Source organism: Notolepis coatsorum, assembly GCF_963971535.1.
Source record: "Notolepis coatsorum genome assembly, chromosome: 10".
Classification (NCBI taxonomy): Eukaryota; Metazoa; Chordata; class Actinopteri; order Aulopiformes; family Paralepididae; genus Notolepis; species Notolepis coatsorum.
Window position 1 is genome coordinate 36,088,601 of NC_140174.1, and position 24,356 is coordinate 36,112,956.

Here is a 24,356-nt window from a genome sequence, read left to right on the forward strand (position 1 = left end):
AATTACTACACAATCTTTCACACCTCTGCAAATTAATGCACAAGGAACCCATGCACAGAAAGTGAATCCCCAGGAGAAAAAGAACACAACATGTCACAAAAAATAATAAACAACATAGGTATACTAAATATGGAGGCATACCATCATGGATCCATGCATTTTAGTTTTTTATGTTTTACTACTTTTACCGTTGTCCACGATTATACATATTGTAAAATATATATATGCATATTGCATATTTTTAAGTTACATTTAAAAAATATATATATAAAAATGTTATCTATGTCTATACATCCGTGTTAAAATACATATTCTATCTTTGTACAGCTTGACTGGTTCAATGTGACCAACTAGTGAACTAGTCTGACACTAGGCTACATATTCGACTGTCCCTTTAAGAATTCCTTTGGAGCTGTGGGGCGCTCCAGTAGCACACCATTTTTTATTAAATTGTTGTATAAGGAAGTTGCATTGTTCATTTCAATACCTGTAATAGTACAGTAGTCCACACACACATGTGCATTCAGTTAAGTTGGAATATGACTGTAATAACAGTTCAGTTTGTCAGGTACATGCAACACAGATTACAGTGTTTACATCTGTCTGCTTGAGAAAATACCATGTTCTGCAATAAAAATGATTGAAGTGAGATGAACAGACTGACCTTTATTTTATTAGATAAAACATGTTGACAAAGTTTTACTTTGCAGTTGAAAAAAGGTAATAAATTAAATTAAAAAGGAAATCATATATGTTTTTTTTTTTATCCACTTTTTCTCCCATTTTTCCATATTTTCTCCCATCCCAATTTCGTATCATCCAATTCAACCCTCCCCTGTCACAAACGCTGTTTCTTGCCTCCCACAAGCCGGCTGCAATGTGGACTAAGTCATACATAGCACAAGTCCCCTCCGGTACTTGAGGTAACAGCAGTCGCATCTTTTCACCTGCGCAGCTCGATCTCTCAGTGTCGAGGAGTAACGCGTGGGAGGCTCACGCTGCCCCCGACACTTCCTGATTCTACTGCGCAGGCGCACCAACCGACCTGTAGGAGACGCTTGTTCACAACGTTCGATCCCCACCCTTCAGTTTTCCCTCCCCGTAATACGGCCAATGTGTATTACTGCGGACGACCAGCCAAACTGAAAAACAATGTGGAGAGCTGGATTCGAACACGCGAATCCTAGCGTCTCCACACTGGTGGCGAGTGCCTTGCCCACTACACCACCTAGCCGCCCTAGAAATCATATATGTTATGATGAATTGAAAATGGGGGACCCTGATGTAAACAAGACAAAAGTCTTTCTCTGGTCTGCATCCCCTTAACAATTGTGTGTATTGAGCTGTACTGTATTGTACCCATTCTGCAATCTGTTAATACAATTTGCAATCAATCAATCTGTTATGCTTAACACGCAGTACTATTAACTTTACTTAATTTCTAAGATTATATCATTCAGTTATTTTTATATGTGTGATCTAAAGATAAACAAAGGGTTTTAAAAGTGTTATATGTATCTTCTCTTATAGTACCAGAGAGAAGCTGAGGAGAATCAACCAGCAACAAAAGCAAAATTGATAAAAAAAAAATATATATATATATATATATATATATATATATATATATTTTTTTTTTTTTTTACATTTTAAGATTGAAACTTTTTCCCTGTGGTATCGAAAATGGTATCGAATATCGATACTTTTCAAGGTATCGTATCGGAGTTCGAAATTCCAGTATCGTGACAACACTACGGCCTATTACTAGCCTCCCAGGAATTACCCTAGACCGCTCTAAAACCATACTTATATTCACCACGGTATAAAACGGGAATGTATGGATGGAAAACTTATTTCTTTTTCACATCTTGAACGATAGATATTCAATGCCAAATGGGCCATAGTATTGCATCTAGGGATGTCCCGATCACATTTGTTTGCTCCCGATCCGATCCCGATCATGTGATTTTGAGTATCTACCAATACCGATCTTTCCCGGTCCGATAATTAAAAAATAAATATATAAAAAAATTATATAAAAAAAAAAAAAAAAGTCCTCCCATCCCAATTTCTCACATTACATTCACCCTGAATGTTAACGTTATCCAGATGAAAAGTTAACTTCATTCAAGCGAGGCATTGCAACCGGAGTAATCTAAAAATTCCGCCTCCAACCTGCTGCTTCAATGGCGCCATCGTCTGTAAAAATCAGGTGTTCTGCAACTAGTGGATGTCCCTCATCCTTGACATAAATCATTTGATGTATAATTAAATCAAAGGAAATGCGTTTGTTTTGGCAAAATTCTTCTGCTCTGTGTGACAATAAATAAATGAATGATGATATGCAATTTAAAACCAAGGCAACTATGGCCTCAGTATGAGTTTAAGATGTGAACATGGTCATGTTTGTTGAATAAAAAAAAATATCCCGATCTTCTGAAAATCACGTGATCGGCCCCCAATCCCGATCACGTGATCGGATCATCCCTAATTGCATTCATAGCTATAATATATATATATAGTTATAGCCCTGCAAACAAGGTGAGCGACTCCATAGACGCATAGCGTGGCAGCACATAGTCATATCCCGTTCCCAGCGATCAATGAGTTAAAAGGCATACAAATATATCATATCACATTTTAATTTGTACTGGAAAACTATAATCGTCAAATACCCATTATACCATCCAAAAAACAACAAAACAAAAATGAATATTGTGATATGATAGTTTGGTCATATCCCCCAGCCCAGCAACAACATGAGATCTGCTTCCATTTTCAGAATGACAAAAAGGGGGATGCTAAAATCATGCAGCATCTGTCCATATCCATAAAGCCTCATCTTGGATTAAAATTGTAGATCCGACCTTGGCATTGACTCAAGAATTAAGTATGTGGTCAAATTTACAGATACTACTGGTGGTTATTACGTTTTGTTTGGAGAGGCTGGTCGTATTTGTGTTTTCATCTCCTTATTGGGGATGCGCACAGCGGCGTGTGTGTGTGTGTGCGTGTGTGTGTGCGTGTGTGCATGCATCATGTGTGTGTGTGTGTATGTGTTCCATTCTAAAGGAGGGCGTTCTAATTACACTCAAGAATTAGGATACCCATTCCATTTAATTTCACATTCCTGTGCCAATTTCCTTGCACCTATAATCCCGACGTACAGACCGTTTGATGTGAATTTCAAGTGAACTTTTGCCCCTGGTCGCTGTTAATATCCTACTGTGTATGTGTGTGTGTGTATATATTATGTAAATATGATTGGCTCTCCGCCGGCCCTCACCTCCTCGTGGACAAGCAGTACTGCTGTTGGTAGTGGATGTGTGTGTGTGTGTGTGTGTGTGTGTGTGTGTGTGTGTGTGTGTGTGTTTGTGTGTTTATGTAAATAGGATCTGCCCCTCACCTCCTCATGGACGAGGAGTACTGCTGTTGGTAGTGTGTGTGTGTGTGTGTGTGTGTGTTACCTCCTCATGGACGAGGAGTACTGCTGCTGATAGTGTACGGCGGCGTCCCTCTGTTTCAGCAGCACGTCCATCTGTTTCTGCAGCCGGCGGTTCTCCTCCTCTGTCTGCTCCAGCCGGCTGAGGTCCACGTTGTGGTTGGCTGTCTTCTCGTTGTAGCGCTTCCTCAGCGCCTCGTAGTCCCGCCTGGTGCCCTCCAGCTTGTCGGCCGCCGCGTCGTACAGCTTGTTGAGGACGTCGGACGCGCCCTCTCTCATCACCTGGAGATGTCGACATGGTTTGGGTCGTCACTCAAAAGATGTTCACGCCGTGCCGCGCTTGGACGGGGTGAATGGGGGGCGCTACCCGCAGAACAAAGTGGCAGAATTGATTGCAAACCCCACCCTCCTTTCTTCACTTCTTGATCCTCCAATCACAACCGTTGCTTTCGAAGGATTTGAGGAGCACGAAAGGAGGGCAGGATTTGATAGGTCAACATTCGCCAAGGCTCTCACACCAATTACATTTTTTCTTTTATAAATAAATGAAAGAAAATACGTTTTGACAAAGCCTTGGAATGTTGTTCAACTACTAAAGCTCGAAAAGTAAATCGGACCTAGAGTTAATAATCAATAGTTTTGAATGTACATAAATAGCACCTTGGCAGTAGAGAAACATTTCTCACATTTCTCCAGATATACACTCTGCCAACTCTGGGGGGTAGTGAGCCAAAGCAAGATTCAAAGCCAGATTTATTTCATTTACACGGGTGAATAATTCTCCCCATCAGCTAGAGCAGTCTTTGAGAGCAAAAGTGAAAGGCCAGGATTTCACCGTGTAAGTATAGGGCCTTAATGTAATGGATAGACTATCAGATCAAATTGTGCTTCTTCAATGGTGCCATTTATAAATAATTAAACTGCAACTCTGTTTTTGAGTGGTGGAGATCAAATGGAGGAAAAACGTCCCCTTTAATCCCACTTCAGAACTACTGGTATCCGTCAAAGAGACCAAGGCATTTAACCACGTAGGGCTAAACTCCAGTCTGAAACCCCACATATGGGCAGTTCACATAGTTTGAAAATCTCTAATAATATAATACAAATTCAGTCAGGAACTCTCTCGTCATAATAATTCAATAATTTATAGTGACAAATGATTGGTTATACAGTTGTATTTGGCAGTATAGGTTCTGCTCTCAAGATGCCATCATTGCAAATCCATGCAAGCCTGCAATGATTTTGCTGGATTTGGCTGAGGGTGCAAATAAACCCTCCCCTCATGGGGACATCCTGAGCAGAGCCTTAGGAACCACATCCTCAGATGAAGTGATGCTGACAATTGAGACATTAAACCAGCATGGCATGTAGAGAGCATATCTAGATGATAAAATAGACTTTTACAAACGCCACTGTTCAGCAACGCAGGACTCAAACTCAAATGGACCTTGACCTGAACAGAATGACTGTATGACTTCCATGTCCTGCATGAACCAACGCTAAAGCTACATTTAGGACTATAGAATAGAATACAGATTATGGAATTCTAACCAGCTAGAGCAGATGCTGGGAGGAATTTCAATGGACAGGTCAGGGGTCAAGACAAGGGCAAAAAGGCATGTAGAATTAGGATTACAGGTGCACAAAATGACATTGGAAAGGAAAACTACAAAGTCCAGTTTAATGTATACCAGGTGTCATAACTCTCACAAGAATGTATTTGCAGAAAAGATAAAACTGCCCCAGAAATATTGAAAATGCACCAAAAAAAATAAAAATAAAAAAAAAAAAATCTAGAAAAAGTACATTTCATACCCTGGGGATGCCATTGGCATCTAGCATCTTCACAGCAAAGGCCTAGCTAGAACCGACATCATTGGACTAATTAGATTTTTTATTTGAATGACGCGGGATGCTAGTTTGGTTAATGATGGCATGATCACTTTGCATCCTTCGATCTACTAAAGAGGAAGTTTGAGTTGCCCGGCACCAACTGGCTCAGATTTTTACAAGTCAGAAATTATGTTAGATCCAAAGTTCAGGCTTTCGAAGAGCTCCCAATTGAACATTCTTTACATTTACATTTAGTCATTTAGCTGACGCTTTTATCCAAAGCGACTTACAAGTTCTGTACGACAAGCCATCAGGAAGAGCACAACTCTATCAGCTGAGTAACAATGTTTCTTTCTTTGATATATTGCTGAGCCCTCCCCACTCCAAGCACCTCATCTCTAGGTTTGTGTGTCTGTTTGACAACTGTAATATGGCCTCTACTGAGAAGATTAAAGAACAATGGCAGGAGGAACTCGGTATTGATCTATCTGATATTATATGGGATAGGAGTCTGTCTATAGTACAACTTGGCTCAGTCAATAGTAGACACCAGCTGATCCAATTTAAAGTTGTGCATCGTCTCCACTACTCCAAGCATAGATTGCACAAGATCTACCCCTCTGTTTCACCTCTGTGCGACAGGTGCCAGGTATCAGAGGGTACACTTTCTCATGCCTTCTGGTTTTGCCCTTCACTAACAGGATTCTGGGCCAAAATATTTGACTGGTACTCTAAGGCCTACAAGATAACTATACAGCCAGGGGCAGAGCTCGCCATTTTCGGCTGCTCTGAGTCCTCTCTGAGCTTTCCTACAGCTGTACAACAATCTTTGACACTGGGGACAACGGTTGCTAAAAAACAAATACTGATGGAGTGGAAGTCCTCCTCAGCACCTTCTTTCCAACTGTGGATGGCGGACATGACCTCTGTCATACGGATGGAGAGACTAAGGTTCCTGAGAACCGATTCACTTAAAAGGTTTTCAATAATCTGGGACCCGTTCTTAGCCTACCTCGATGAGGCTAGAGGCGGCAGCTGATTCGCCCGTCTGATCTCACAGCCCCTATGAGGGACCCCAAACCAAACACAATATTTCTCAGTCATGTATGGCTGGTAACCGTGTTGTAATATCAAATGTGAAAAATGTGTTATTGTTTTTTTTTCTTTAATGTATCTTTTTACTTTCACTGTCTGAGTGTGTCTGTAATGTCATGTTGGTATACTGTTTGTCATGTTTGTACAATGTTCTGAAAAATGTAAAATAAAATATATAAAAAAAAAATTATGGCATGATCTCATAGACACTCAAGTGAACAGACAATGAGGCACGCATTCTTACCCGGCTTATCAGAATGCCATAGGAGACATTCCCTATGATCATGTAAAGTATGGCAGACATTTAATGACCTGACCCTCCGGACCGTAACGGGGCCAGCAGGGGTGATGTCACACGCAGCACGTTACAGGTCGTTCGCCTGGATTTGAAAGAACCTCTGGTGTAGGGCTGAACGATTCATCGATTTTAAATCGAAATTGCAATTTGGAATGATGCAATTATCAAATCGCAACAAAAAAAGAAATCATAATTTATTTTTTATTTAACCAGGAAGTCCCATTGAGATTAGGGCTGCACGATTAATCGATTTTAAATCGAAATCGCGATTTGGAATGATGCAATTATGAAAAAAAAAGTATAAAAATAAATATGGCTATTCTTTTTTCTTGATTTATTTAACCAGGAAGTCCCATTGAGATACAAGATCGGTTTGGGAGAGGGAGGTAAGGGGTTTTAGATTGTGTGTTGTGAAGTTTAGACTTCAGAGAGGGAGAGTAAAGTACAGAAAAAAAAGGTACCGTTGGGTACCAGTATCGATTCCCAGGTAAAAAGAAACATTTTCAGGCTCGGTGTCCTGAAAAGACCCACCGTGTAGGCCAGATGCAAGCCGCATTTTACAATAAACCTTTGTGGGGCTGTTAAAAAAATATATATTATAATCGCAAATTTTATCGCAATCGCAATATCTGTCAGAAAAATCGCAATTAGATTATTTCCCAAATGAAAGTCAATGGAATGTCCCCACAAGCCATGAAAATGTAGTTGGTTGTGTGTGTGTGTGTGTGTGTGTGTGTGTGCGTGTGTGTGTGACTGAAGACAGCAGGAGACAACTGAAGACAACTGAAGACAGCATCCTCATGTGTGTGTGTGTGTGTGTGTGTGTGTGTGTGTGTGTGTGTGTGTGTGTGTGTGTGTGTGTGTGTGTGTGTGTGTGTGTGTGTGTGTGTGTGTGTGTGTGTGTGTGTGTGTGTGTGTGTGTGTGTGTGTGTGTGTGTGTGTGAGCTACCTGCTGGTGCAGCATCCTCATGTCTGTGTGTGTGTGTGTGTGTGCGTGTGTGCGTGTATGTGTGTGTGAGCTACCTGCTGGTGCAGCATCCTCATGTCTGTGTCTGTGTCTGTGTGTGTGTGTGTGTGTGTGTGTGTGTGTGTGTGTGTGTGTGTGTGTGTGTGTGTGTGTGTGTGTGTGAGCTACCTGCTGGTGCAGCATCCTCATGTCTGTGTGTGTGTGTGTGTGTGTGTGTGTGTGTGTGTGTGTGTGTGTGTGTGTGTGTGAGAGCTACCTGCTGGTGCAGCATCCTCATGTCGGCCCCCTCTCTCTGGTCGTCCTCACGGAGCCTCCTCAGCTCCTCGCAGGCCAGCTTCACGTGGTTGTGCTCCCGGACCAGCTGCACGTTGTCCTGCCTCACCACCTCCAGCTCCTCCTTCAGCTGGGCCTGCTCACTCACCAGGCGACTGTGGAGGGTGCTGTGGGGAGACGATGACGTGGGAAGTGCCGTTTATTACCACGCAAGACAAAACAATGTTCCTACATTGAGAGGACCAATGTCATCTTTCAATTCAATTACATATCGACAATGACCCCTGGCAACAAGGAACCATACGAGTCAGTTTTATGTTTTTAGATGATCAATGTTTCCAAACCTAATTATCTGAAGCTCATGGAGTGTTGCTTACATTATATAGTTAAGACAGTATAGATTGAGTGCATTAGGGTGACATGTCACATTCCAAGTGATTTGGATTAACTTCACTAATGTGCTGTCCAAAAAAATTCTAAAATAGAGTTACGGTATATGGTTCTTCTGTGCAAGGGTTCATTTAATTCGTGACATGGGTTGTATTAGCAGGGGTGTTGTACAGTATGTCTGAGAGCACTAGGGCTAGTTTACTGTATTGTCAGGTTTTGCGGTTAAATTAAGGTTAAGGTTAGGTTAAGGTCAGGTTTAGTTTAGGGTTGGGTTATGTTTAGGGTTAATGGTGAGGTTATGGTTAATCCTGGGTGGGGTTATGGTTAACCTGGACTAAACAATTCTACAGGCTAACAATGAGACAACAAATAGTGATCACTTTCAACTAGTATCCAGTATCCACCACATTGTTCTAATATCCAATATCCTGTGATAACTCATTTGTGACATCGCAGATTCCATAAAGTCAGTGACGGAGGCTGGAGAGGCTCGTCACTCATTACCCGTTGACCTCCAGACGGTGATAAGTAGGGTTGGGCACCGAAAACCGGTTCTAATAGGAACCGGTTCCTAACTTCCGGTTCTGGAACCGGAAGTAACATATTTGCATTTCGATTCTTAATTTCGATTCTTCAAAAAAAAAAAAAAAAAAAAAATGAATACCCTAGTTACAGTACAGCAACCAAATTAAACTGTATCAAGTCAACTGAAAATGTGAAAAATAAATTAAAATTTCAAAAAAAAAATATTCTCCTGCGAAATAAGCTGTGACCTGTTTTGACCTGCACCTCAAAGAATCGGAAGAGAGAATCGTTTAGAACAGGAATCGATATGGAGAATCGGAATCGGAACCGGAATCGTTCAAATCCAAACGATGCCCAACCCTAGTGATAAGACATGTTTATGAGACTGATGGGTGACGTGGAAGAAGGTGAGGAGTAATCAGGGGCAGGTACACGGGGCTCTCACCATCCCACCCGGCAGTGCAGCCCTTGATGATAAAACAGGTACAGGGCTCTCACCATCCCACCTCATACATAACGCTTATATTGAAACACATTGACATTAGGGCCGTTCTTTCAACCTAAAAGTGCACTTTCTTCAACCTCAAACCTAAATTCCTTAGCGACCTGTATTACCAACGTCACATCAGCGCGCACATTCGAGACACACACATATGAAACGAGTCATACGGAGCAAATAACGTATAACAGAGGCTGAAATTAGACCAATGTGACTCACAAACTCACGACAGTAGTACACAACTACATATACAGATGCACAAAATGTATTCTGCATTGATTAAGTGATAATCAAAACCCAGCTTAAGCCGTTAAACCCCTGTAGTGAATCACCAAGCCAATACGTGCACACACAGTCGAACTGGAACGCTTTACCAAACATACACTGTCTCCCGGCATTCATAACTCGTACGTTCATCTTCCATACGCTTAACCATAACATAACTTACTTACCGGTACCCAAACAACGTGTCCCTGAGTCCACATTCATGCACAAATCCATTTAAAAAAGTTAGAAAAACGCTCTTGATTCCTCAATCATCATATGTTATTATGTTATTTGATACTATCTTGTCTAGCACAGTCTCTGGAGCGTAACAGTAAGAAGCATTTTGTATGAAAGTATTCTGTACTTCTGTATGACAACTATTAAAGAACTTGAACTTGGACCCATGGTCCATCCATTCGACCTTAATAAACGGACGGCCACCGGTCCATAACCGCATTCTATAGAAGAATAAGTATTTATTTGTCGTGCAGATTAACACGCATGCGAGATGAAAGACCCACAGGAACACGTACGTGGCTCTGCTGAGCTCTGACTGAGAGAGGGAAAGACAGACTGCCCTGCCCTCTGCTGGCACGTGCTGTGCACTACAAGCAATGCATCTGTGATTTGGCGCACAGTCTGTGACGTCACGGTATTGAAAATCATACCGACGGGATTTCGAAATACACTGGTATACCGTAATACCGTCATACCGCCCAAGCCGCCTGTATTTTTTACTGCGTTCGGTTTGTGCGATCTGATTGGTCACTGAGGTTGTTTTTTTTATCCACTTTTTCTCCCATTTTCTATTTTTCTCCCATCCCAATTTCGTATCATCCAATTCAACCCTCCCCCGTCTCGAACGCTGTTTCTTGCCTCCCACAAGCCGGCTGCAATGTGGACTAAGTCATACATAGCACGAGTCCCCTCCGATACTCGAGGTAACAGCAGTCGCATCTTATCGCCTGCGCGGCGCGATCTTTCAGCGTCAGGGGTCTGCGCTTTGGAGGGGCGCCGCCCCCATCGCTTCCTGATTCTACTGCGCAGTAGGAGTCGCTGTCCACAACGCCCAATCCCCACCCATCAGTTTCCCACCCCCTAATACTGCCAATGTGTATTAGTACGGACGACCAGCTAAACTGAAAGCAATGTGGAGCGCTGGGTTCGAACAAGCGAACCCAGCGTCTCCAGTATTTGTGGTGAGTGCCTTGCCCACTGCACCACGTAGCCGCCCTTGAACGGCAATTTCTGTATGAAAAGTGCTATACAAATAAAGTTGTATTATTATTATTACATAAATGTTTTGCATTGAAAAATCGCTACAACTGCTAAATGTAGAAAAACAGATGAAGGGAATGAGAAAAATAGGGTTAGTTTTCCCCCGCGATCGTCGTGAGATTTCCTGTGGCGGATTTTCACACTAAACCATTTTTAACCCAAAAATGTGTTCATGTCAACACACACGGGGCGACAGTGGCTCAGGAGGTAGAGCAGTCGTCTGGTAATCCGGAGGTTCCCGGTTCGATTCCCGCTCCTCCCGGGCAGCATGTCGAAGTGTCCTTGAGCAAGACACTTAACCCCTAATTGCTCCCGATGAGCAGGTTGGCTCCTTGCATGGTTGCCTCTGCTGTCAGTGTGTGAATGTATGAGTGAATGGGTCAAATGTGAGGAACAAATTGTAAAGTGCTTTGGATAAAAGCGCTATATAAATGCAGCCATTTACCATTTACACACCATCAACCAGAGTGACCGCCTACAAATGGCGGCTTTGTGGCATTACCGGACATCAGGTTACCAATCTCCATTAGTTACCTCATTAGCTAAGCATCACAGCATTAGTTCATTAGTTAGTACTTAATTACTTAATGAATTGAGTAATGGACAGATTAATGGACAAAGAGGGGTCAATCCAGAGTACATGCTAAGACTAGCCTGGCAGGCTAACTGGAATACTGCGGAGTATTGATCCATCAGTCAGTAATATGAACATGGGTCTAAACCGGCGAGTGGCAAAGTAGACATGGTAGTAGTGAATAAAGACTGGACCAGTAGTACATAACCCCAACACCGGCTGCAGCATGGGGATTAAACATGGCAGTAATCCCTCATCTGTCTTGTTTGCATCGCAGCCTGCTGTTGGGTTCTCTACGCTATGGAGACAGTAAAGCGTCGTTAAATCACACAAATGAAATGGCCGTGCCTCCCCGCACCATGCCGTCGAGTCGCCACAGCTTATCTTACAGGGGCAACAAATGCTCCGCTGGGTTGGTATCATCCCCCCTGCTGGCACGGATACCGTTCCATTGACCACTGTGCTTAACCCTTTCACTGCCGCCGTACCAAAACAGTTAACCCTTTCACTGCGACAATCCACAGAAGGTTCACAACCGGTTAACCCTTTCACTGCCACACGACAGAGGGTTAACCCATTACTATCACACAACCGATGGCAACCGTCGGTTGTGTGATAGTAAAGGGTTAACCTTATGTCGTGTGGCAGTGAAAGGGTTAAGAGCATCATGATCATGTCATCACCAACCCTCTTGGGACTCAGTGACCAGAGGCATTGGCCCTTAGCAATTTGGCTCCCTGGCCTTAGACGTACATACGTACTGATCTGAAGAGACAATTCTGGATTCTTAAAAAGGAACACGTCGACATTATGGGAAATGCACTTATCGTCTTCTTAGGAGTCGGACGCGACAATAGATATCAATTTCCTCTGTGCGTTCAGTAGAAAGCTATCCGGCTGCAAGCCAGCCTAGCTTAGCTCAAATTAATGGAAGCGGATACGGACCAGCTAGCCTAGCTGAATTCTTTATATACAATCTCTCGCAAGTGAATAAATCAAATAAAAGTTGGAAGCTAGACGATGGCTTAACAGAGAAGCTTTTGAACTGGTATAAAGGGTTCACCACGCACAAAAAAATAATAATCTGATCTGGGATATGTCATAAGAGGGACCACAGGTTAAAACCCTGCAGGCTTGAGTGCAAGAGCCTGCATCATAAATGCTCGGCTCATTGAAATATTGATGAGGAGTCGGAGGCACTGTAGTCTGCTTTTCTTCTTTCTTTTACAACTCACTGATAAAAGTCGGCTTTCTTCACAGCCTCCTCGCACCTCTTCAGCGTAGTGCTGTGTTGGTTCTGCAGGGACTGGAGGTCGGCCATGGCTTTCATGCACTGCAGCTTCAGACGCTCGTAGTCGTGGCCCGCTTTGGAGTTGGGTCTGTATCCCCACGGTGCGTAAGAGAGAGAGAGAGAGAGAGAGAGAGAGAGAGAGAGAGAGAGAGACACATAAAAGCATGACGCATCAAAAATAAATCCAGTGTCAAGACGCCACATGGGGGGGGGGGGGGAACTGCAGAAGCAACTGAGATAAAAGCACGCCGTGTTTGTGGGGACAGTTTGTGGAAGAACATAATTAAAATAGCATGTTTACCCCTTTCACAGTTCAGACTACTTTTATTTTTTTTTATCTACTTTTTCTCCCATATTCTATTTTTCTCCCATCCCCAATTTCGTATCGTCCAATTCTACCCTCCCCTGTCTGGAACGATGTTAGGCCATGCCTCCCACAAGCCGGCTGCAATGTGGACGAAGCCTTACATCACGTGTCCCCTCCGGTACTCGAGGAAGCAGCAGTCGCATCTGTTCACCTGCACAGCGCGATCTCTCAGCGTCGGGGGTCTGCGTTTGTAGGGCATGCCGCCCCCGTCGCTTCCTGATTCTGCTGCGCAGGCGCACCAACCGACCTGTAGGAGTCGCTGTCCACAACGTCCGATCCCCACCCATCAACTTCCCACCCCCTAATACTGCCAATTGTATTAGTATGAACGACCAGCCAAGCTGATAGCAATGCGGAGAGCTGGGCTCGAACCCAGCGTCTCCTTCATTGGTGGTGAGCGCCTTGCCCACTGCACCACCTAGCCGCCCCTACAGTTCAGACTACTTAACGTGATGATTCTACTCACATTTAAAAGGAACACGCCAACATTTTGGGAAATGAGCTTACCGTCTTCTCCAGAGAGAGACAAGAAGATAGATACCAGTTTCCTCTCTGTGCGTTCAGTAGAAGGCTATCTGGCTGCATGTTAGCCTAGCTTAGCACAATGAATGGAAGTGGACATGACCGGTTAGCCTAGGCATTGTCTAACTAACACCTCTCCCGGAGGCTAACCGGTCATGTCCGCTTCCATTCATTGTGCTAAGCTAGGCTAACATGCAGCCAGATAGCCTTCTACTGAACGCACAGAGAGGAAACTGGTATCTATCTTCTTGTCTCTCTCTGGAGAAGACGGTAAGCTCATTTCCCAAAATGTTGGCGTGTTCTTTTAAGCTCATGCACTGGTTGTTTTGAAGCACTTCTAACAGTTAAACAGATCTCTATGAGTACTGTATATACACAGTCTTCCTATAAACGTTTGTTTTCACAAGTTGGCAGAGTGTGCGAGCCTAGCTACGCTACCTGCAGTCGTCGAAGGTGGTTCCGGGCGAGGCGAGGGCCAGGCGCTTGCGCAACTCGTCCCTCTCGCGGGTCACCTGTCTGAGCTGGAACAGCACCGTCTCCATCTTCTCGTTCATCTGCCGGTTCTCCATGTGGGCAGGCGGAGGGGAGGAGGCCGTCCCGGACGTACCTGTGTGCGTCAGCGTCGTTACCGATGGCAACAACTCCCTCATGCGGTTTACATGATGGAGAATTTAACATCGAATGGGAACGCGGCCCTTTTTTAAGAATTCACAGTGTTATTCCGGTGCCCAGAGACAGTTATATATATATATATACCACTCTCTCCTTAAGCTTGACGTCAGAGAGACAATACCCTCAAATTGATGATGTCACCTGGCCTGGGTGTAAAATCTGGGGCTGCTCCATAGACAATGAATGGGGCATCGACTTTAAAAAAAAAGGTACATAACGTGTTTGTATGAGGTTCAGACTCAAATTTAGAACCGTTAGCAATACTAGAATAGAAACCCAATTTGTGCGCGAGAGCTCAATTTAATATTTTATGGCTCTGTAAAGACACTGGCCCATTTATTGTCTGGTGCAGCCACAGATCTTATATCCAAGAAATCACAAGGGATCGTTCTAGTAGTGCATGTTCAATAATATTGACTGAATTGTCCTGGAGAACAGGAATATGAATGATATTCAAATTCTTAAAATGGGTATTTGGGAATCCTTTCCCTTTAAGTTAAGTTTATAAAATAAGAAATAAATACAAAATAAAATAGCTTCATAACTAGATTGCAATTAAGTTGAAAGAAAACATAATACTTTTACTGCAATGATACTGAAAATGTACCTGAAAATGTCATGTTTTCTGAGTGATGAGCAGCTTATGTAAATGTTTATGCCTCCATGTTTCAAAAAGCATTTTTAGGAATGTCAACATGACCAACAGATCATCAACAAAAGAAAGGCATTGAAAATCAAATTTGCATAGAACATCAAACTTAGGTCCTAACAATTAATTTAGACAGACCACTAAGAGAAAGTTAACTTACTTTAAGGGAATGATAAGAGTCTACTCTGTATATATAATACTTCTGTATATATACTTTTAAGGGAACGATAGAGTCTGTATATAATACTGCTTTTCTTTTTAGGCCAATACCAATAATATCCTTTTGTACAGGTAAAATTAGTAAGAACTACTTGTACAAATGCAGATATAACACAAGTTAAAGATACAGTACAATGAAAAGCTTGTTTTTCAAGCTACATTTTGTACAGAAGGTTTGATGTAAAATGACCTAAAATGTTAGAGCTGAGGGCGGTCAGGTGGCGTAGCGGAGATTGCGCTCGTCACAAACGCAGGAGATGCTGGGTTCGAGTCCAGCTCTCGGCGTTGCCACCAGCTTGGCTGGCCGTTCACACTAATACAATTGGCAGTATTAGGGGGTGGGGAAGCTGGCGGGTGGGAATCTGGCGTTGTGGACAGTGATGCCTACAGGTCAGGTCTCGGCGCTTGCTAAGCGGGGCAGGACATGGTGGAGATAGCGTGCCCTCCCACGCATTACACTTCACCAATGAGAGTCCTCGCTGCCAAGTGAAAAGACGTCACTGGCTGTCGGCGCACGTCTCGGAGGAAGCGTGCGATCGACTCGGGACGCCCTTGTACCGACTCGTAGGAGAACATGCATACAGCAGCCAGGTAGGGGAGGGGGGGGGGAATTGGCACAACGACTACGGGGAGAAAATCAGAGAAATAAGAAACAGGGGGAAAAAAATTAAATTGGAGCTGTTGTTGTGAAAATGATGACTAAAGCCCTTTGATCTCTATCCCCCTGGATATTAACAGAATCAAGCCATTTCAGATATACGATCTGCTTGCTTTGAAATACAATAAGAAATACAGTACAAACAGGTTACTCCGATTGGCCCATCAGTCACATCTAGCTGCTCCGATTGGCCCATCAGTCAACATCCAGTACTGGTCGTGTGTATATTTTCCCTAACGGAGTTGCACTTCCGCGTTCTGTTTGTGCAATCTGATTGGCCACTGAGGTTTTTCTCAGCGCCAAATCGCGTTACTCCTAACAAACTGGTTAAGCTTGGCGACTCTTTCGAAGTCGCTCTCTTTCGAAGTTGGTTAAGGTTAGGGTTAGTTGGTTAAGGTTAGGGTAACAGCTTGCTGGCGCGATTGTTAGGAGTAACACGATTGGCGCTGAAAAAACCATCAGTGGCCAATCAGATCACGGAAGTGCAACTCCGTTAGGGAAAATATACACGCATCCTGGTCCTCAGCATTGGCATCATGGTCTTATCAAGCATCTATAGCAGGGGTGGCCAACCCGCGGCTCGTGAGCCGCATGTGGCTCCTTGCCAGTCAATGTGTGGCTCTTCCATCCATAAAAAATTAAAATTATTATAATATATTCTTTTTCTTTATGTCACTCATTCCATAAGGACGTAGAATAAACATTTACAGATTTTTTTTTTAAATGGTCCATTTGCATGTTCTTGGTATCTGAATCTAGGGACATCTATGGATCTCAGGGAATGTATTCCCAGTGTCAGAAATACTGTGTCTGTTACTAGGCTTGAGTAAATTGTAATGAACCAAAGGCGAATATCTATTCTATAAATTCTATAAAAAAAAATGTTGACTGCTAAAATTTACCAGACCTAAAAAATCTAAGCGAATGAATAAAGGGAAGATGATTAAACAGAAGGTTTTGTAGATACAGTACTGAATTCTGCCATCTTTTTTATAATGTAAATTTCTCCACCATTTTTTATCATATTGCAACACCGTTTTTTGCTAGACGTTCACAGAAAGGTAGAGAAACTAACTGCGTTCTGTTTTATGGCAATAACGTTCAGATTTGTGGGAGATAATCCCCAAAAATAAGAGAAATAAAAAAGTAAATCCAGAAGTCAGATGCTTGACAGGGGCTGGCGTGAGCTGGGTATGGTAGTTTTTCTAAATTCGAAAGCCCTGAGTCTCTTCCTTCAAAAGACTACTCACTTTTGGCTGCTCCACTTCCTCCTGTCAATATGCGCCGGTTTCCGACTCAATGCCCTGAGATTTCTTTAATCTTATATTTCACTAACAACAGTTCAAATCATTGGTAAACAAACGTAATGCTGAAAACATACACTTTTACTGTATATCTCGGACTTAAGAGGTTAACCCTGTGCAGCCCAAATTAAAAAGACATTAGCAACTTCAGAGGCCAGAGGGTGGGACATATAAACACATTTACTATCAAATAGCATTGTGAGGCTGAACAACAGGACCAATTGACTATACATGTGCTTAAACTTAAATTTTTTTAATGGCTAAAAGTGATTTTGTAATTTTGCAACCGTGGGTCTCACAGGGTACTTTTAACCCTGTGAGGCCCAAATAAAAAAGACATTAGCAACTTCAGAGGCCAGAGGGCGAGACCTATAAACACATGAAGGGTGCCGTGACTGAAAAAAAAGGTTGAGAAACGCTGGTATATGGTGTGGCTCTTTGTGGTACCACAGTAATTTTTGTGGCTCTTACTCTCTGACTGGTTGGCCACCCCTGATCTATAGTGTGTAGCGAACAGAAGGCCACGCCCCCTCAGGCTACTAACAGTTGGCTGTGCTCAGAGATGGTGCACTAAAACACTTAACAAAACAAATGATACTTCTGAAGCTGAAAATAATTACATTTATGACATTAACAGCCCACAATATGCAATATATGACATTAAAACATCATTGTACTGTATCTTTAAGCTTTTCTGGCATGCCCATCTTATCTTTATATCTAGTGCTATCAGGAGTGTAGGGGGGTTACAGCACTCGCTGTAACAAATCAAGGACACACACAACCACATAATTCCACAGAAAAGTCACAAAAATGGCATTTCTACAACGAGCCAAATTTCGGCTACGAAAAATACAATCTGGTCGATTTCCATTGTGCTTTTCAGAGGCCAAATTGGGTTGAGTGTTTGCCATTACATCGGCACATCCCTTCTCATAGCATTACAAAATGACAACTTGCCAAGAAAAATGTCAGAATTCTACTCGTTCATAAAAACACACAAGGAAGCACCATTTTCCCCGGTACCTTTCGGTGTCATATTTAATCAGTGACTCATCTTTATTTGTAACCATAATCTGTTCAACTCTCAAATAACATACCGAGTTTTCAGAACCCTCTAGGGCTGATGCTGCCATGGTAACACAGCAAAATCAATATTAACATCCTTAAAAAAGGAAAGAGGTAGTGTTAGCCTACATTAGGCACATGTCACTGTGCGAGAGGCTTAGATTAAAGCTAGGTTTTGATATTACATGCATCTGTGTGTTGTGCTCTTTTGTTGTTGTGCAAATATGTTGCAGCAGTGTCTTATTTCCCCACTTGAGGACGACAGCATCAGAAAGGTCTGCTCCGCTCTCAGAGGCTCGGACCAGTCCAACTCTCCTCCCTCAGAGGATGGCTAAATAAAAAACAGGTCTAGGGGGCTGCTTTTCTAAATCCTTTTCACATCTGTGTAATCACTCTTGCATGTGCCCGGGAGAGTCTAGAGGCAGAGCACCGAAAGAGTAAACATGTCGTTGACGTTTTCCATGGCACACACAATCATGTTTTATTTTCCCTCTTCAGTAAGCATCATTTTGCATTTGCTTTTCTGTAACAAGCACATGATTCGCGATAAGCTGTGACCAATTTGGAAACAGGAACCCCCCTCCCAATTTTACTCTTTCTTGCTTACTTGATATGTGCTCCAACCCAAGCACTGTAGCAATTATCTAGTTGTAGGTCACCTACCAAGGATAGCTGGATATGTGTATGTCAATCAGACTTGATGTATACAAGGCTTCTCAAAGTTGTACATTTTAACCTTTGATTATAGAGCCACCATCAGGCCAATTTGTGTGATATTTGTTGTGAGGCCTTGGCTAGCACCAACGTATACATTTTTTTATAGACAATGTGCCTTTACATTAATCATTGTTACATGAAAATATGTTTGCAACAGATTGGACCAATGCTTCGGATTCCCCGCTTCGGTTCCCAACTTCCCAGTTGATTCCGGCTGCTACCGGCGACGTGTTGAAGTGTCTTTGACACTACTCTACCCCCAACTGCTCCCGATGAGTAGGTCGGCAAATTGCCACCGCCATCGGTGTGTGAATGTGTGAGTGAATGGGGGAATGTGAAGCATAAGTTGCTAAGCGTTTTGGATAAAAGAGCTATATAAATGCAGTCCATTTACCATTTATTACCATCTATTGTGAATTTGATTTCATCAGTGCAAAGTATTGGCCGTGTTCGGTTCCCAGCTCCTCACTAAGCCTCTCCGGGGGTGAGCGGTGGCCATATTGAAGTGTAAAATAATCACTACAATCTACACCTGAATATTTAACCACCAGCACCAGACTCACCTAAGCTGCTGAGAGAACTGCTGCTTTCCGAGTCCGACGGCATTGTGGACAAGACACTATAGGTGGACCCTGTTGAGGAGACAAAAGCATCAAAGTCAGTCCATGTCCATATGTGTGTGTGTGTGTGTGTGTGTGTGTGTGTGTGCATGCGTGTGCATGCGTGTGTGTGTGCGTGTGTCACTAAGACTCCTACATCATAGTCTGATGAATATCTCTCCAGCATTGTGTTGCACATCAAGGCACAGAGGCTTAGGTTACAGTGAGGGGGGCTTTAGTCACAGAAGGCCAGTTGCAGAAATAATAAGGTGGGACTTTCCCCAAACTTTAGATGACAGCCCTGTGGGCCTGACGGCAGAGCAGAGTGTGGCTAATTATCAGCGGCCAAGGAGCTTGAATGTAGGCCTAGTGAGGGTCTCAGAGAGGCCTCCACACCGCAGCCAGGGAGCTTGAATGTAGGCCTAGTGAGGGTCTCAGAGAGGCCTCCACACCGCAGCCAGGGAGCTTGAATGTAGGCCTAGTGAGGGTCTCAGAGAGGCCTCCACACCGCAGCCAGGGAGCTTGAATGTAGGCCTAGTGGGGGTCTCAGAGAGGCCTCCACACCGCAGCCAGGGAGCTTGAATGTAGGCCTAGTGAGGGTCTCAGAGAGGCCTCCACACCGCAGCCAGGGAGCTTGAATGTAGGCCTAGTGAGGGTCTCAGAGAGGCCTCCACACCGCAGCCAGGGAGCTTGAATGTAGGCCTAGTGAGGGTCTCAGAGAGGCCTAGTGCGGGTCTCAGAGAGTGAGGCCTAGTGAGGGTCTCAGAGAGGCCTCCGCACCACAGCCTCACAGTATGTTCAAATACTGTACAACGAGAGGCGAACGTCAGAGTCATCAACACCGAAAGACGTGAACGGAGGTGAACAGACGCAGCAGATGCAGAGATTCACCAGGCGAGATGGAGCAATAGGTATAGCCTATATCTTAACAATGAATATGGAATAGACTTGCTTTATAAGTTACATTTAGAAATGGCCTCGTTTTTGTAAATGTCAACAATGCCACTGTTGAGACCAAACGCACTAGCTCGTCTCTGTGACCCTTTTGCAACTTAGTTATCAACTTGTCAAACCAGCGTGAGGAAAGCGAGACAATATTTAATAATAATAATAATAATTAATTTATTTTGTATAGCGCTTTTCAATGACCCAAAGTCGCTATTTCTCTTTGTGTTGTATTTGAACTAAGGTACAGTTAGAGGTGATCCATTTACCTCCAGTGACATCACCACACACACACACACAGCTCCCCTTCTGACATTCCTACAGTGAGGACTTCTCGGTTTTGAAATGGCATGCAAAATACAAGACTATACTACTACCACTACGACGTGTGTGGTATACACATTCACAAACTGTAGTGAATACGAGTCGTGAGAAGAATCTTGCTTCTGGCACTTCTCTACCTGTAATAACCTCAGCACAGGCACAAGGGAGTGAAGATTGCAACAGTGCTCGAGACTTTCACTAGACTCCTAGGCTATGTCATCTTAAAGCCACAGACATCCATAACCCGCCTCCGCCACAAAGCCAGCGTGTGTAGCAGTGCATTCAGTGAGCTTCCAAATTGGCTCTGGGGTGAATGGCTGGTGGTTCAGTTATATCAGCAACTTCTTCCCCCCCCCCCCCCCCCCCCCCTTGATGTAAGGTCTAACGCTCAAGTAAGAGATGGGGACCATGACAAACGGTTCTATTTACCCCCATCCCAGCTCTCTTAAATCAATCCCCCCCAGACTGGCTGTGTTCCCACTTGCTAAAAAGGAGACTGTGGGTTTGATTAAAACTGGAGAGAACCCAGCTTATATGGCTCACCCCACTTTTTTCCCCCAGCAGACGACAGAGAAAGAGAAAGAGAAAGAGACAGAGACAGAGACAGAGACAGAGACAGAGACAGAGAGAGAGAGAGAGAGAGAGAGAGAGAGAGAGAGAGAGAGACGAGTGATCTGCCTCAGGAACCGTGGCATCCCATGGATCAAGCAGTCTTTGTTCCCAGACCCTAGCATTAGTTTCCCATGAGTGTGTTTGAGCAGAGAAGTGGTGTCATCACAATGGGCACAAGGTTCACCGTGTAGGACGGCTCACTCACTCTTCTGCTTCTTGGAAGTCATGTGACCTCTCACCGCAGTCCTGCTCTCAAGTATCTCATTTTGGGGTCGATCACTTCGCTACAGTCATCGGCACACTGCGCTCTTCAAAAAAACCAACTACGCCCCAATGGTTTAGGTCGGAGAGCAAACTGTGACATGAGTAGTTACGAGGAGTCTGAAAAAGTACCACTCTGGAAGGACCGTAATTTGTAACAATGAGAACAGAATAATGACAAGTAAATGTTGTTTAGCAACATTTCAAGGCAATTTCACTACAATTATTTCACTTAAAAAAATCCGTTCCATCCTTAATCCGAATTTCAAAGCATTACATATGTAAACACGCCTTTCCCAAAGCTAGAAACACGAGAGCTAAGGCTCAATCAAGAGACACTTGATTGGAGCGGCTCCATTGATAATGAATGAGATACAGACATTGTGGACATTGCCAGTGCACAGGCAGATTTTCTGGGGATATGGGTACACGTTCCTAGTCCACGCTAGTTTTCTATCTACAAAGCCAAGCTCTTCAAGAATGTAGCCAATGGAAATGTACCCCATGTTTATAAATCAAAGGAATCCTGGATTGGGGCTTGAAGAACTTTCAGCACTACTATGAAATATAGGTCACTGGGGTGGGGTGTAAAGGCTCAAAAGTACTTTTTGATGAACCCAGAAGAACATCATTCTCCCATTCACTGTTAATGGAGCAGCTCCATCAAGTACCCCTTGACATCACAGATGCGAGTTGGTTTGGTCTCTTTGGCGTCTTTGGGAGAAGTAATGTACTGTCCAGGGGTTTTGGGAAATTTGGGCTTTTTTCTTTATTTTTTATCCACTTTTTCTCCTCATTTTTCAATTTTTCTCCCATCCCAATTTCGTCTCGCCAATTCTCCCTTCAATTCACCCCTCCCCTGTCTCGAACGTTGCTAGACTATGCCTCCCACTGGTCTGCTGCAGTGAGGACCATGCCTTGCATCACGTGTCCCCTCCGGTACACGAGGAGGCAGCTGTCGCATCTTTTTACCTGTACAGCGCGATCTCTCAGTGGTGAGGAGTAACGCGTGGGAGGCTCACGCTGCCCCCGATGCTTCCTGATTCTGCTGTACAGGCGCACCAACCGACCTGTAGGAGTCGCCGTCCACAACGTCCAATCCCCACCCATCAGCTTTCCCACCCCTAACACTGCCAATTGTGTTAGTATGAACGACCAGCCAAGCTGGTAGCAACGCCGAGAGCTGGGCTCGAACCCAGCATCTCCTGCGTTAGTGGTGAGCGCCTTGCCCACTGCGCCACTTAGCCGCCCTCCAACAAAAAAAATTTTTTTTTGTCTTTTCCCCCCCCTCCTTTTTCCTCCCATCCCAATGTTAGTCGTTATGCTAATTCCCAATCCCCTTCCTGGTCGCTGCGCACTTACCCCCCACAGTCGGTCTGGGAGAGTGGAGGCTATCACGTGCTTCCTCCGACACACATCTAGCCAATCAACCGCTTCTTTTCACCTGGCAGCGCGGACTCTCACTGAGAGGGTGTAACGTGTGGAAGGATCACACTACCCCCCTTAGATCCTATCCGCGCTGAGCAGGCGCCCCGACCGAACTGTAGGAGTCGCTGTTTACAATGACCCGGACCCACCCCGCCAGCTTTCCCACCCTCTAATACAGCCAATTGTATTAGTGTGAACGGCCAGCCAAGCTGGTGACAACGCCGGAGCTGTGAGCTGGATTCGAACAGGCGAATCCAGCGTCTCCGGTGTTGGTGACGAACACAATCTCCGCTACGCCACCTGACCGCTGACCTCCAAGATTTCTAACAGTAAGATTGCTATGCTATTGCTGGATTTTGAGTGATATTTGATCTGCGACATCTAGTCTGAAAGTTGTATCTGAATTTCGTTCAACGGTGCAGGCTTGTGCACCACTGCTAGATGATTGTTACAGGCACAGAAACAGTCCATTGAGAACAGCACTGAAACAGAGGGGTATAGAGGCTGCTAGAATGCATAATCTGAGCAATGCAAAAACTCAAAGACCTATATTAACTTGTTGAAAAGGACTCAAATATATATCTCCTTTAAAGCTACAAAGAAGACACTGCTTCTTCAGTTGAGATACAGTGGTGGTTGGAACAATGAACTATACATATTACTGCCACTTAGTATAAAGAGTGATGGGGATCAGTAACCTTATTACAGAATGAATCAAAGCCTCTAGTTGGCAGTATACACATGAAAACAAATCAATTTCCACTACACACATTGTAGAAGAAGATCATCCGACTCATATGGCACCGGGCCATTGTTTTTCCCGTTAGACCCAATCGGTTCACATGCCTGATTTTCATCAGTGATATAAAATTCTTTAAACAAGTGCCATAAAAGACGCCAAAGTTAAGGTGGTGGAGACGATTGGCTTCCCTACACTTCTCTCTAGTAATACAGAAATGAATAGACTCATGCGGCGTGAACGCGCCCAGTATCTCAACATCCTACCACGAAGTGCCCGTGCACGGTTTTTGAAGTAAGTTGGAAAGGACAAGAGGACGTGCCCTGAGACAGGCATCACACACACACACCCACCCACTTCTGATACGCTGCCGTCATTTTATTGTTCCTCAAAAGACAAGCGAGAACGGTCTGAAGCACAAAAAAGGCCTTTGCAGCCAAGCCCCTGCAGCCACGGTTATATAAAAGTAATACGTATAGAATATCTCGGTTTATTAACAATGAAAGGAAGACACCTCGGGCTATAACAATCCCCTAAAAGTCT

General features: G+C 43.9%; 1 protein-coding gene across 3 annotated transcripts in view; it reads right to left on the bottom strand.

Annotated features, from left to right (window-relative positions):
- Positions 1–24,356, bottom strand: part of LOC311235350 (disks large homolog 5-like) — a 100,824-nt gene that overhangs the window by 69,549 nt on the left and 6,919 nt on the right. For all 3 annotated transcript variants that reach the window (XM_084322787.1, XM_084322786.1, XM_084322785.1), the window contains exons 2-6: positions 19,469–19,537; positions 14,057–14,225; positions 12,674–12,817; positions 7,889–8,072; positions 3,465–3,721 (exon numbers count right to left, since the gene is read on the bottom strand). In XM_084322787.1, the coding sequence (XP_084178913.1) occupies positions 3,465–3,721; positions 7,889–8,072; positions 12,674–12,817; positions 14,057–14,225; positions 19,469–19,511 (797 nt within the window). In that variant the 5' untranslated portion in view covers positions 19,512–19,537. The remainder of the gene's footprint in view (positions 1–3,464; positions 3,722–7,888; positions 8,073–12,673; positions 12,818–14,056; positions 14,226–19,468; positions 19,538–24,356) is intronic.